At 41.8% G+C, this 14,432-nt stretch overlaps 1 protein-coding gene across 2 annotated transcripts in view; it reads left to right on the top strand.

Annotated features, from left to right (window-relative positions):
- The window catches only part of tnmd (tenomodulin), a 212,046-nt gene that overhangs the window by 110,838 nt on the left and 86,776 nt on the right, over positions 1–14,432 (top strand). For both annotated transcript variants that reach the window (XM_060832212.1, XM_060832213.1), the window contains one exon: positions 9,702–9,842. In XM_060832212.1, coding sequence (XP_060688195.1) covers positions 9,702–9,842 — 141 coding nt within the window. The remainder of the gene's footprint in view (positions 1–9,701; positions 9,843–14,432) is intronic.

The following is a 14,432-nucleotide window of genomic DNA, read 5'->3' as shown; positions in this document are numbered from 1 at the left end:
TTCATTGTGAACTCAGCTTCTCATTCAATGACATAATGGTAAATAACCAGCGCTGTGATGACAGATTCACATCTAACCTGTCCCACCATTGAACTAATAATGACAGCCGCTCAAATTGCCATCATTTTAAAACCACCACTATCTATATCTACCCAGAAGCTATGAAAATCAAATTTCCAATTGGCAGCTAAATCTAAACCTAACAAGTCATTAGAGCGCCCGGCTTGTATCCACAAAGATAGAAGAAAAATTGCAACAAGCCTTATTATTATCTAAGTAACAGAGGTAAAGACAGAGACAGTCAGTACCTGAAATGCTGTCGTAAAGATTTATTTTAAGTGACAGGACTTCAAACTTTCCAGATATATTAAAAGAAGAAGCGAAGACTCTACATAACAGTTCTATAGTGATCAAGACATAATACAAGCTCCCCCTTTTATTCTAACCTCTTCTCATATTAAGAATCGACTGGAGGTAACATATTCATATTGTGTAGGCTGCGGTAATGTCAAAAATAAAGCTGTAATGAATTTGTTCTCAAATGGTTTTACGGTGAGTGTATGTTACTTCAACGTTTTCCATCAAATGATGACCAGGTTTCAGACATGAGTGGAGTTGCTGCTGTATCCAGGATGGCAGACTGCTTTTGGATTGCTTCAGTTCAGATTCAAGGGACGATAAATATCTTGTACCCTATCAACACAAGCTCTATGGTGGAGAAATGGAATATCATGTCAACGAAACAAATTCATTTCATAATCAAGGCAAAGCAATGTCATTCCTGACTTCTGATTAATGGCTTGCGCCCGAAACTTGATTCTCCTGCTCCTCGAATGCTACCTGACCTGCTGTGCTTTTCCAGCGCCCCACTTTCAACTCTGATCTCCAGCATCTGCAGTACTCACTTTCTCCAAAGCGATATCATGAGAGATTAGAAGGCAAACCTATGGATTTTGGTCTCACAGTGGGGTCACATTCAGAGGTGTGTGCAGCTGAAAATTAACTTTTACCAGCGAGTGTGACATCACCCTGACCCCACACCATTTTTACAGAGGCAGAATAAGGAATGATATCAGGCTCACTGAGTACCATAGTGAGGTCACTTGAAGGAGGCTTCTATGGAAATTTCCAGTCAGTTTCTAGGTTCCTGCACTTGCAGGGACCAACTTGTATGACTATAGGCAGGTAGATATTAGCGGCCGTGTTGTCCACTACCCCGTCTGAGAGCACAAACACTAACAGGCTACCTATTGAAAAGTCTCCATCACCTCACTGATGTCCTTCAGGTAAGGAAATCTGTCATGTTCACCTGGCCTGGTCTACATGTGACTCCAAACCGATAGCAATGTGATTGACTCTCAATTACCTTCTGAAATGGCCTAGCAAGCCATTCAGTTGTCCCAATCCTTCAAGGGCAGCTAGGGACTGGCAATAAATTCTGGTCAGCCAGCGATGCCCATACCCTGCAAATGAAGAAAAAAAAAACCACAGCCTTGCAGTACTGAGCTGGCTGCTGAGTGTAGGTTTTAATGAAATATTTATAACTGGTGGAGAGGGTGGACAATGTTGGCTGGACAGTTAGCCTCTGGCTTTGATTAATGGCAACAGATCACCAGGTTTCAGACATGAGTGGAATTGCTGCTGTATCCAGGATGACAGGCTGCTATTGGATTGCTCCAGTTCAGAATCAAGGGATGACAAACAGTTACTTTGTACTCTATCAACACAAGCTCTACTGTGGAAAATGGAATATCATGTCAATAAAGCATGAAGGAAACTCAAGCGGCTGCTTCCTAATGCTACACAAAAGAGTCACAGCACTCTGCTGTGGTTTGGCAAATAATCATCAAAGACTTGCCTTTGGATGGAGAATTGGAGAAGAAATATTGCAGATAGAAACTCTCCATACTGAAAGGATCTCTTTCTTTCTTAGTTTCCAAAACAGGCTGCTCACACCTGGAGGGAGAATCCAGTCCCATTCTATAAAGACAAATGTGGTGAGGATATACTTTATTATGAGGCTTGATAGTGATACATTAAAATGAGTGAGAGAAAGCAGAGTTGATCAGAGTCTGATGAGTGATCATCTAGACTTGAAACACTAGCTTGCTGTCTCTTCATGGGTGCTGCCTGACCTGCTGTGATCTCAACCATTTCTTATTTTCGGCAAAAACTGTAGTAATATGGGTGCTTAGTTCAACAAAGTGATTTCCTGGTGGTTTTGAAAAATTATATTTCCTTCTAGAATGAATTGATTGGACTAGATCCCAAGGTCCAACACCATTGGTTGCTTGGAAATCTGTGGGAAAGGAATCCCTAATTTCTTGGAATTGACAGAGAATTCATTGACATGAATTCAGGATGGGTGGAATAATGTAATCTCAGTTTTAAAGCTCAATGAAATAGTTTTAGAAAATTATGTGAGTCAAAATACACAACTGAAGATATGTCTTCAAGGTAAGAGATGATCATTTTGTTCCCTTGTCTACCTATCCACTAAAACAATATTCAGCATTTTAGGAAAAGCCATTGACCTGAAACTTTGAGCTGATATTTATAAAGGGATCCAGGATCTCAATGTAAATCAAGTCCTGAGCTTACATTTGTGACAGTGAGACCAACTCAGCTATTTTCCAGCAAACCGCTCTCAAATTGACTACATGTGGACTTTCACCAAGCTGGTGATGGCATTAAGGGATCTTGTGACACGATGGTAGTGTCTCTATTGTGCGGGGGTATGCCGTCACATGTCTGAATGGGTTGATTCAAGACAGCTAGTAGGCTTCTGACGTTTACGGCCCAGTCAAAGAAACATCATCTGCACCAATGAGAGAGTTGGTTGCTTCTGAGCTGTGCAGAAGACCATGGCAGGTGAGATGGAAAGGAAAAAAATAATGGTTTAAAGTCAATATGGGACCCAATGTCAGAAGATTCATCCCTCTGGGAAAATCACTGGGGTTACAAGGGCTGCTGTGGCTCCCCTCCTCATTAAGTCTTGGCCTTCATTGGGCTACCATAGAGCCATGCCTATTAAATTGGGCCTTCAGTTATGAATGTGTGCTGCCTGTTTCCTTGGAGGAGGCAGCCTGCCTCTTCCTTGTCCAGTCCTCTGCAAAATGTTTCAGTTGTAGGAGCAACTCAGGGAGCTGACTGCCACAATTCCCCATGATCATGCAGACTACTTCTTGCCATTTTCACCCACCTCACTTCCCATCCCTCCCACCCCCTGCATCCATATCCTGCTTCCCAAGGGCTGGTCAAATCTTGGCCATCAATGCATGTTTCTCTCTATGAATATGCTTCCAGTCTGGCTGATTATTTCCCAGCATTTTCCATTTTAATTTCTGCTTTCCAGCATCCACATTATTCAGCTTTTGTGATACTTTGCTTGGCAATTGTTCAAATGCAGTCTTAACAGAGGCACACCAAGTAAGATAAAAGAGTGATTATGCATGATCCAAGTGGCTTATCATCTTTCCATTGTAAGGGACTTACAATATTGAAGTGGGTAGTATCTCAAATAAAATGAAGAATCTTATGATACAGATACTGGACTGCATTTTTACAGCCTTTGTGATGACTACTGAGATCTCTTTATTAATATGGCTTTGAAAGAATGAGATCAAGTGAAAACAGGATTAAGTAACAGAGCTTGTAGATGAAGATAGTACTGTTGATGCATTTACAGACTTTCAAAAACACTTGATAAAGTACCATATTATAGACTTGTTAGCAAAATTAAAGCTCATGGGAGGCCAGAGGCAGGGTGGATACAAAATTGGCTATGGGACAGAAAGTAGTGTGTAGAGATACAACAATCCTTTTCAGAATGGAAGTACACAGTGATGTCCCCAAATGAGTAATAATAAGGACCGCTGGTTCTTTTGGAACACATTAATAATCTGGACCTGGATAAGCAGAGCACAATTTCTAGGTTTGCAGTCGACCTGAAACCCACAAGTTGTTAAGAGTGAGAAGGGTAGTATCAGACCTCAGGAGGTCGTAAACCAATTGTTGAAATGAGCAGACATGAAATTTCATGCAGAGAAATGTGAAGTGTTACAATATGGAAGAAAATAAATTTTTAAGTTATATAGTTTTAAAGCTGGTGGGGGATGTGGGAGTAGTGAGCTCTGGAGATGTAAGCACAGAAATCATTGAAGGTTTAGAAAGCGGGTTTAAAGTGAAAAGCCTCTGGTTTCCTCGTCTTGGATTTTTGTTCGGGGATCAGAACCTGACATCGGATGAATTGCCGAATTCCCACCCTGTGTTGTATTGGGCGCCTTTAAAGTGGTGGCCAATTAATAGTCAGAATGTGCGCTGACCATTCAATTCTGGATAGCTATTAGGCTCACTCGAGGATCAATAGGAGGCCCCGATGATATTTCGGCTGCCCTTCCATCTGCCATAAGAGAGACGGTTCGTCAAAGGAATGTTTTAATTTTTTTATCATCGACAGATGTCTTAGGCTATGCTCAAGCAGGTGCAACCCTTCCACTGAGAGGCCACAGTAAGTGTTTGGGTGGGAGTTCCTCGTGAGATGGAACACTGGGCTTCCCCCTTCCTCTTCTCCAGCCAGCTATTGGTGGACCGCCGTTAGCCTTGACTCTAAATCAGTCTCAGTGGAGGGGAGACACATGTAAACACACTGCAGAATTCCTGCCAGTTTCTGCTGAATAGTTTTAATAAACCTTTGATTTAGCAAAACATGCCAGCTTCCAGAGTCACTGGCCCCAAAATGACCCAGAGGTGGGACCAAGGTAGATGATCAGCATACAACCCAGTGCTGCAGGGCATCCTTCCCCAGACTGAGACCAGGCATTTTAAAACTCAGCCCCTGATGTCCTAACTAAGGGAGTGATGTGAAACCTTTTATAAATCACAAGTCAGTCATTATAGTATTGTTTCCAATCATAGAGTTGTACTGCACGGAAACAGACTCTTTGGTCTAATTCATCCATGCTGACCAGATATCCTAAAATAATCTAGTCTGATTTGCCATCATTTGGCCCATTTCCCACTAAACCATTCCCATTCATATACCCATCCACTTGCCTTTTAAATGTTGTAATTGTACCAACCTCCACCACTTCCTCTGCTAGTTCATTCCAAACATGCACCACCCTTTCTGTGAAAAATGTATCCCTTTTACATCTTGCCACTTTCACCTTAAACCTATGCCCTCTAGTTTTAGACTCCTCTACCCTGGGGAAAAGACCTTGGTTAATATCCATGCCCATTATGATTTTATAAATCTCTATAAACCTATTCAACCTCTCCCTTTAGCTCAAACCCTCCAAAACCCAGCAACATTCTTGTAAATCCTTTCTGCACCCTTTCAAGTTTAATCATGGATACCACTGTTCATGAAGGATAGCAAGGAGTTGAAAAGTATACAGGGTTGATTTATTGGAATGATTACTAAGGTTTTTGAGTTAAAAGAAAAACTAAAGGCACTGACCTGTTCTCCTTGGGACACAAAAGGTGAAGGGGAATTTTGATAAGAATAAATAAGGATAAATTGTTTCCATTGGCAGGTTAAGTCATTAAGCAGAAGACACAGAATTAACGTCATTGCCAAAAGTGGGGAGATGGGGAGACAGTCAGGGTATTACTGATAATCATTCAGGAGTCACTAGAATCAGCGAGATTCCCAGAGGATTGGAAAGTCACTAACTTGATACCCCTGTTTAAAAAGGGAGTAAGGCAAAAGACTGAAAATTACAGACCAATTAGCTTAACCTCGACCGTGGGTAAGATCTTGGAATCCGTTGTGAAGGATGCGATTTCTGAATACTTGAAAGTGTATGGTAAAACAGGGCAAAGTCAGTGTGGTTTCATCAAGGGGAAGTCATGCCTGACAAATCTGTTAGAATGCTTTGAGGAAATAATGAGCAGGTTAGACCAAGGAGGGCCAATAGGTATTATGTGCCTGGACTTCAAGAAGGCCTTTAACAAGGTGCTGCATAGGAGTGCACTGAGTAAGATAAAGGCACATGGTGTGAGAGGCAAGGTACTAGCATGGATAGAAGCTTGGCTGTCTGGCAGAAAGCAGAGAGTGGAGATAAAAGAGTCCTTCTCAGGATGGCAGCCAATGACAAATGGTGTTCCACATGTCTTAGTGCTGGGACCACAACTTTTGACTTTATGCATTAACAATCTAGGTGAAGGAACTGATGGCATCCGGCTAAGTTTGCAGACAATACAAAGATAAGTAGAGGGACAGGTAGTATTGAGGAGGTGGGCAGGCTGCAGAAGGATTTGGACAGGTTAGGAGAGTGGGCAAAGAAGTGGCAAATGGAACACAATGTGGGAAAGTGTGAGCCCGTGCACGTTGGTAGGAAGAATAGAGGCATGGACTAGTTTCTAAATGGGGAGAAAATTCAGAAGTCTGAAGTGCAAAGAGACTTGGGAGTTCTAGTCCAGGATTCTCTCAAGGTAAACTAGCAGGTTGAGTTGGTAGTTAGGAAGGCAAATATAATGATGGCATTTATTTTGAGAGGAATTGAATATAAAAGCAGGGCTTTACTTCTGAGTCTCTATCAGGCTCTGGTCAGACCACATTTGGAGTGTTGTGTGCAGTTTTGGGCCTCATATTTCAGGAAGGATGTAGCAGGCCTGAAGCCTATTCAGAGGAGGTTCACGAAAAAGGTGCTAATAGTGAAAAGCTTAACATATGAAGAATGTTTGAGGACCCTGGGTCTACACTCGATGGAGTTTGGAAGGATGGTGGGGCGGTGCGGGGATCTAATTGAATCACACAGAATACTGAATAGCCTGGATGGAGTAGATGTTGGGAAGATGTTTCCATTGGAAGGACAGACTAGGACCAGAGGGCATAGCGTTAGAGTAAAGGGAAGACCTTTTAGAATGGAGATAAGGAGAAATTTCTTCAGCCAGAGAGTGGTGAATCTATGGAATTCATCACCATAAGACCATGAGACATAGAAGTGGAAGTAAGGTAATTTGGCCCATTGAGTCCACTCTGCCATTTAATCATGGCTGATGGGCATTTCAACTCCACTTACCCGCACTCTCCCCATGGCCTTTAATTCCTTGTAAGGTCAAGAATTTATCAATCTCTGCCTTGAAGACTTTTAACATCCTGGCCTCTACTGTGCTCTGTGGCAATGAATTCCACAGGCCCACCACTGTCTGGCTGAAGAAATGTCTCTTCATTTCCATTCTAAATTGACTCCCTCTAATTCTAAGGCTGTGCCCACGGGTCCTAGTCGCCCCGCCTAATGGAAACAACTTCCCATCGTCCACCCTTTCTAAGCCATGTGTTAGCTTGTAAGTTTCTCTTAGATCTCCCCTCAACCTTCTAAACTCTAATGAATACAATCCTAGGGTCCTCAGCCATTCATCATATGTTAAGCCTGCCATTCCAGGGATTATCCGTATGAATCTCTGCTGGACATGCCCCAGTACCAGTATGTCCTTCCCGAGGTGTGGGACCCAAATTTGGACATAGTCTTCTAAATGAGGCCTGGCTAAAGCTTTGTAAAGTCTCAGAAGCACATCGTTGCTTTTATATTCCAACCCTCTTGAAATAAATGACAACATTATATTTGCTTTCTTAATCATGGACTCAACACGCAAGTTAACCTGGAAAGAATCCTGGACTAGCACTCTCAGTTCCCTTTGTACTTTAGCTTTATGGATTTTCTCACCGTTTAGAAAATAGTCCATGTCTGTATTCTTTTTTCTAAAGAGCAGACCTCGCATTTGCTCACGTTGAATTTCATCAGCCATTTCCTGGACCACTCTCCTAAACTGTCTAGTTGTTTCTGCAGCCTCCCCTCCTCCTCAGTACTACCAGCCTGTCCACCTAACTTTATATCATCAGCCAACTTCACCAGAATGCTCCCAGTCCCTTCATCCAGATCGTTAATGTATAAAATGAACAACTGCAGCCCTAACACTGAACCCTGCGGGACACCACTTGTCACCAGGTGCCATTCTGAAAAAGAACTTTTTATCTCAACTCTCTGCCTTCTGTCAGACAGCCAATCCTCAATCCATGCTAGTAGCTCACCTCAAACACCTTGGGCCCTCACCTTACTCAGAAAAGGCCATGAAGGCCAGGCTATTGAGTATATTTAAGACTGGGATGGATAGGTTCTTGAGTATCAAGGGGATCAAGGGGATCAAGGGTTACAGAGAGAAAGCGGGAGAATGGGGCGGAGAAACTTATCACTTGGTGGAGCAGATGTGATGAGCTGAATGGCCTAATTTTGCTCCTATGTGTTATGGTCTTATGGTCTGATGGGAGAATTCTTTTTAATGCTCGCTATCATGTTCTGGATTTCACTGTCTTAAAAGGAAGAAGTTTCAATAATAACTTTCAAAGCAAACTGGATAAGTGTACAACACAAAGAGAAAAAAATTGCAGCATTATGGCAGGAAGGGAGAGTACCTGTTGCAAAGAACTAGCACAGCCACAGTGGGCTGAATGGTCTCCATCTGTACAGCAAGATTCCATGGTTTTATGAATTTAAAGGTGAGTGTTGTAATTTTGCAGATTTGAGGCATTGAGAGTGCTACTTCTGATTGGCATAGGGTGTGAGTTTAGAATAATTGTGTTTTGATCATCTCTGAACAGATTTTCAGAAGAATGATAAAGATAATATTTCAAATGGTTACCTTTGGCAGTCATTTGCCATCGCATGAAAATTAATCCAGTGTGTGCTTCATGTGGCAGTAAATCTTTTATGTCAGCGAGAGAAAAAAAACCCAAATTGAAGCAGTTATCAAGGCAAATCCAATTAACCATATATTTCAACTTATAACACTTTCACTTGTACCAAGCTGTTATCCTCACAGAGAAAACTGGATAAAGTTGGATGCAATTTCTTTAGTATGACAAAATTAGAGCCATCGGTTTAAAAAAGAACGTCTTTATGTAAAGTGTTTAGAAACATTTCAGTGTAATAAGGTACGATGTGAATCCATGTCATGATTTAAGTTAAGGCCATAGAATCTTTGAAACATACCTAGGAACTGTCATTAATGCTTCATTTCACCCTTCTGCAACTGATAGATTTGTTTAGGTGCAATGAAATATTTTCTGGATACTTGATTGACAGTTCTGTGAAAATATACACAGATGGGGTTCTTCAAAATATGGCCACTCTTACACTTCAGCATTTGCCATCACAGTTTGATGTCACATCCATTGACATGGGTCATTCTCATCATTGAGAAGATAGAAATGAATCCATTTCAACTAATATCTATTTAGGTGGCTTAGCTGATTGCTGGCAGAATTTGCAGCATTCCTGCTTGAACAATAAATCTCTTTACAGTGCCTTCCATGTGCACAAGTCAGAATATTGCTCACACCCCACCCAAGGCCTCGTAATTATAATGCTTTGGGACTATTATATCTCTGTGGCATTGTTAGTCAGGGTTGTAATGATAGAGCCATGGTATCTGCCTAATTAGCCAAGGCCAAGTAATAATATCAGAATAGTTTTCTGTTTCCTTTTCATTTCCTTTCTGCAAGCTGTTACATGTATATTTCATTAGACAATTTACACTGTCTACTGTCACAAACATGGCCAGCCAAGACAAACAAGGTCAAACCTTGGACTTTTCACTTGAGTTAAATTGCAGGAACTAAGTATTTAAAAATGGTCAAGTATTTAGAGCTGTATTGAAATATTAGAATTGTAAAACAAGTGATGTTTGATTTTCAGGTTTATGACATATTTTATCGAATAAACATCAATGGTACTGTCAAAGAAAGTTTAATGAAGGTTGATGCAGTAAACAGCTTTGAAACCTTCACAACTGGAAATGGGAGTGAAGAATCTGTGGAAATACATGATTTTAAAAGTGTGAGTCAATTTTTTTTCAATATTTCCCTTTTCTTCCAAATGTCTTCAGCCCGTGAGTAAAAACAAGCAAGTAATTAATGCGTAAATATGGGAATTCAAAGTTAGCTTAGTCAATTAGTAGATGTCAATTAAAAAAAAACACTTTATTGTAAGCAATCATAATCCATTTATTCATGGGAAAATGTCATTTGTTTTTTTGGAATCTGCCAAATAACATGCTCGTGGAATTCAAACAGCATTAAGCCATTTTAGAGAATATTTAAATATATATTGTCGTGTAAACAAAATATCAATCAAAATTCCCAACCTCACATTGACAAACTGTTTGTGATGTAAGCTTCCAATTGATCCATTTCGTCTTAACAGCAATTCTTCACTGGAATTTGGTATCCATCTACTTTGGATTTTATAAAGTAAGTTCAGATAGATTATGTGAAACGTTTGGGCACAGATCTATAAAATTGCAGCTGCAAAAAATGAATGAATTACACTTGTAATTAATTCAACCCCAGGTTAAAAGGGAGAAAAATAGCAAAGTTGGGGCTAGGCACGTCGATTATATGCCAGTCAAAGGCCCATTCTTTCATTATTGAAACTGTGAAAAATTAAATAGACATCAAAACTGGTGAAATCTCAAGAGTACGCAACAATAGATTAATGCTCAGAATCTGCTCTCAGACTCTCTGAAACAGGTGTTCGTAACATCTAAAAGCATCTTCCATTCAGTTCTTACCTGGCATTAAAGAGCTTTGCAAACATAGAAAGTTAAAAGTAAAAGAGAAGGGTGGGCCTTAGTTTTTGACACCCTACCCTGGATAAAACAGCTTGACTATTTACCCTATCCATGCCCCTCATGATTTTGTAAACCTCTATAGATCCCCACTTAGTCCCCGACATTCTCGGGGAGAAAGTTCCATTCAGCTTCTCTCTATAGCTGAAACACTCCAATAACAGTAACATCCTTATAGATCTTTTTCCGAACCCTTTCAAGTGAAACAACATCTTTCCTACATCAGAATTGAACACAGTATTCTAAAAGTGGCCTCACCAATATCGTCTACAGCCACAAGATGACATCGCAACTCAATGCACTGACCAATTAAGTTAAAGATCGTGCAAGACCAGCTTATAGTCCAACAGGTTTATTTGAAAATACAAGCTTTTGGAGTGCTGCTCCTTCATTGGCTAGTTACCTGACAAAGGAGCAAGCTCACTTTCAAATAAACCTGTTGGACTATAACCTGAAGTTGTGTGATTTTTAACTTTGCCCATCTCAGTCCAACACCAGTACCTCCACATCATGGCTAACCAATGAAGATAAGTGAAACAAGCATCTTCTTCACTCCCATCTGAGGAAATATGCAAATGCAACACTCGCTTTCTTTGTTCAGCAACAGTATCCCAAGTGTATAAGTCCTGCTTTGACTTACCTTACCAAAATGCAATACCTCACATTTATCTAAACTAAACAACATCTGCCACTCCTTGGCCCATCAGCCCATCTGATCAAGGTCACACTATACTTTGAGATTTCAACTGGCCTCAATGGCTCAGCAAAATACTTCCATCCCAAACCAACAAAAGAATGACAGACTAGAATACCAAATGTCATTCTGTGATCTTATGCAGCACGCCATCATAACTGAATGGTTGGGGTTGAGATGCTGCTGCTCCATCACCATTCCACATTCCCTTCAAGCACAGTTTCCTTGTTGGGGGTGGGGGGGGGGGGGGCAGGGGGTAGAGATAATAATAGCTTCTTCAATGTCAGACAGCAATGATGCGAGGAGTGCTCAGCAGGTCGGACATCATCAGTGAAATAGAAATGGGTCGAGTGCTTAGGGAAGTTTTTTTTTTGTACAAGGCAGGGGCATGGGGAGCCAAGAACAAATGGATAGCCCTGTAATAGAATGGAAAGTCAGGAGGCTGATGGTATGAAGCAAATTGAGATGGTCATGAGACATGTAAAAGAAAATTCCAGGGGGTTTTGGTCTTCTCTCTGATGTGCTGATTAAAATGCATGACAATGAAAGAAATCCCTTCCACTACATTGAATGTGCTGTGGACAGCATGTACAGGTTGGATGTGGGACTTTGGCCACTGGCTGGGCATGAGACCTGCCTTCTCGGACCATGAGCCAATCCGAGTGGCGAGATGGTGCCAGATTGTGATCCTGCCCATTTTCCCAGCAGCTTTATATCCCAGACTGAACGAGATCACGGAGCTGTTGGGCAGTAAAGTCATGAGCACCCTGGGAGGAGAGTGAGAGAGGATGTGGGGCAATGGCTTTCAAAGGACAGGAAGTAAGGGATTGTGATCATTTTGGGCACCATTGCTGCGCTCCCAGTCTGACAATGGGTCATTAATTTGAAAATGAAAATAAAAATTGACTAATTCACCAGAAGATGAGCTGAGCACCCAATGACAGGTACTGAGCATCTCCAGGAACAAGGAGCTACTTGTCTGATACCAAGGCAAGTGCCAATCATGTTGGAGACTGCTGCTACCATGACAATTAGTTACATCTTGAAGTGGGACATAGCAGAAAGCATCCATGAAGTCAGGACTGTGAAGAAAATCATGGGCACCAGTACTACTTCTAAGAGCAGCAAGGACAGGACATGAAAAGTCCTTGGTTGGTAGGATTAGGGAATACCCAAAGGCTTTCTATAGGTATGTCAGGAATAAAAGAATGACTAGGGTAGGAATAAGTCCAGTCAAGGATAATAGTGGGAAGTTGTGCGTGGAGGCTGAAGGGATTGGAGAGACACTGAATGAATACTTTTCGTCAGTATTCACTCAGGAACAGGAAATGTTTGCCAATGTGAATATTGAGTCACAATTAATTAGAATGGATGGCTTTGAGGTATGTAGGGAAGAGGTGTTGGAAATTCAGGAAAGGGTGAAAATAGATAAGTCCCCTGGGCCTGATGGCATTTATCCTAGGATTCACTGGGAAGCAAGGGAGGAGATTGCAGAGCCATTGGCCTTGATTTTTATGTCCTCGTTGTCTACAGGAATAGTGCCAGAAGACTGGAGGATAGCAAATGTGGCTCCCTTGTTGAAGAAGAGGAGTAGGGATAACCCTAGTAACTATAGGCCGGAGAGTCTCACTTCTGTTGTGGGCAAAGTCTTAGAGAGAATTGTAAGGGATAGGATTTATGAGCATCTGGATAGGAATAATGTGATCAAGGATAGTCAGTATGGTTTTGTGAAGGGCAGGTCGTGCCTCACAAACCTTATTGAATTCTTTGAGAAGGTGACTAAGGAGGTGGACGAGGGTAAAGCGGTAGATGTGATGTATATGGATTTTAGTAAGGCATTTGATAAGGTTCCCCATGGTAGGCTACTGCAAAAAATACGGAGGTATGGCATTGAGGCTGCATTGGAGGTTTGCATTAGGAATTGGCTGGCTGGAAGAAGACAGAGGATAATAGTTGATGGTAAAGGTTCATCTTGGAGTGCAGTTACTAGCGGTGTTCCGCAAGGATCTGCTTTGGGACCATTGCTGTTTGTCATTTTTATAAATGACCTGGAGGAGGGGCTTGAAGGTTGGGTGAGCAAGTTTGTGGATGATACGAAAGTCGGTGGAGTTGTTGACAGTGAGGAAGGATGTGGCAGGTTACCGCAGGATATAGATAAGATGCAGAGCTGGGCAGAAAGGTGGAAAATGTAGTTCAATGTGGATAAGTGTGAAGTGATTACCAAAGTGTGACTTTGGTAAGAGTGACAAGAAGATGGAGTACTGAGCTAATAGTCGGATACTTGAAAGTGTGGATGAGCAGAGGGATCTTGGTGCCCATGTACACAGATCTCTGAAAGTTGCCACCCAGGTAAATAGTGCTGTGAAGAAGGCATATGGCATACTGGCTTTTATTGGTAGAGGAATTGAGTTCCGGAGTCCTGAGGTCATGTTACAGTTATATAAGACTCTGGTGCGGCTGCATCTGGAGTATTGTGTGCAGTTTTGGTCGCCATACTATGGGAAGGATGTGGAGGCACTGGAATGGGTGCAGAGGAGGTTTACCAGAATGTTGCCTGGTATGGTAGGAAGATTGTATGAGGAAAGGCTGAGGCACTTGGGACTGTTTTCATTGGAGAAAAGAAGGTTTAGGGGTGACTTGATAGAGGTGTACAAGATGATTAGGGGTTTAGATAGGATTGACAATGAGAACCTTTTCTCCACGTATGGAGTCAGCTATTATGAGGGGGTATAGCTTTAAATTAAGGGGAAGTAGGTATAGGACAGATGTTAGGGGTAGATTCTTTACTCAGCAAGTCGTGAGTTCATGGAATGCCCTGCCAGTAGCAGTGGTGGACTCTCCCTCTTTATGGGCATTTAAACGGGCATTGGATAGGCATATGGAAGATAGTGGGCTAGTGTAGGTTAGGTGGGCTTGGGTCGGCGCAACATCGAGGGCCAAAGGGCCTGTACCCCACTGTATTTTTCTATGTTCTATTTTCAGCCTCCTTATGCTGGCCCAACATTGACCCTTCCTTTAACCTTCCCCTTTCATCCTTCATAAGAGAGAACGTAGGTCTTTAATGTTTCCAATGGCTCTCATTATGATATTCTCAAGGACTTATTTT

Source organism: Hemiscyllium ocellatum, chromosome 11 (genome assembly GCF_020745735.1).
Source record: "Hemiscyllium ocellatum isolate sHemOce1 chromosome 11, sHemOce1.pat.X.cur, whole genome shotgun sequence".
Classification (NCBI taxonomy): Eukaryota; Metazoa; Chordata; class Chondrichthyes; order Orectolobiformes; family Hemiscylliidae; genus Hemiscyllium; species Hemiscyllium ocellatum.
The sequence above is the reverse complement of the archived record's forward strand: the minus strand, read 5'-3'. Positions and strand labels throughout refer to the sequence as shown.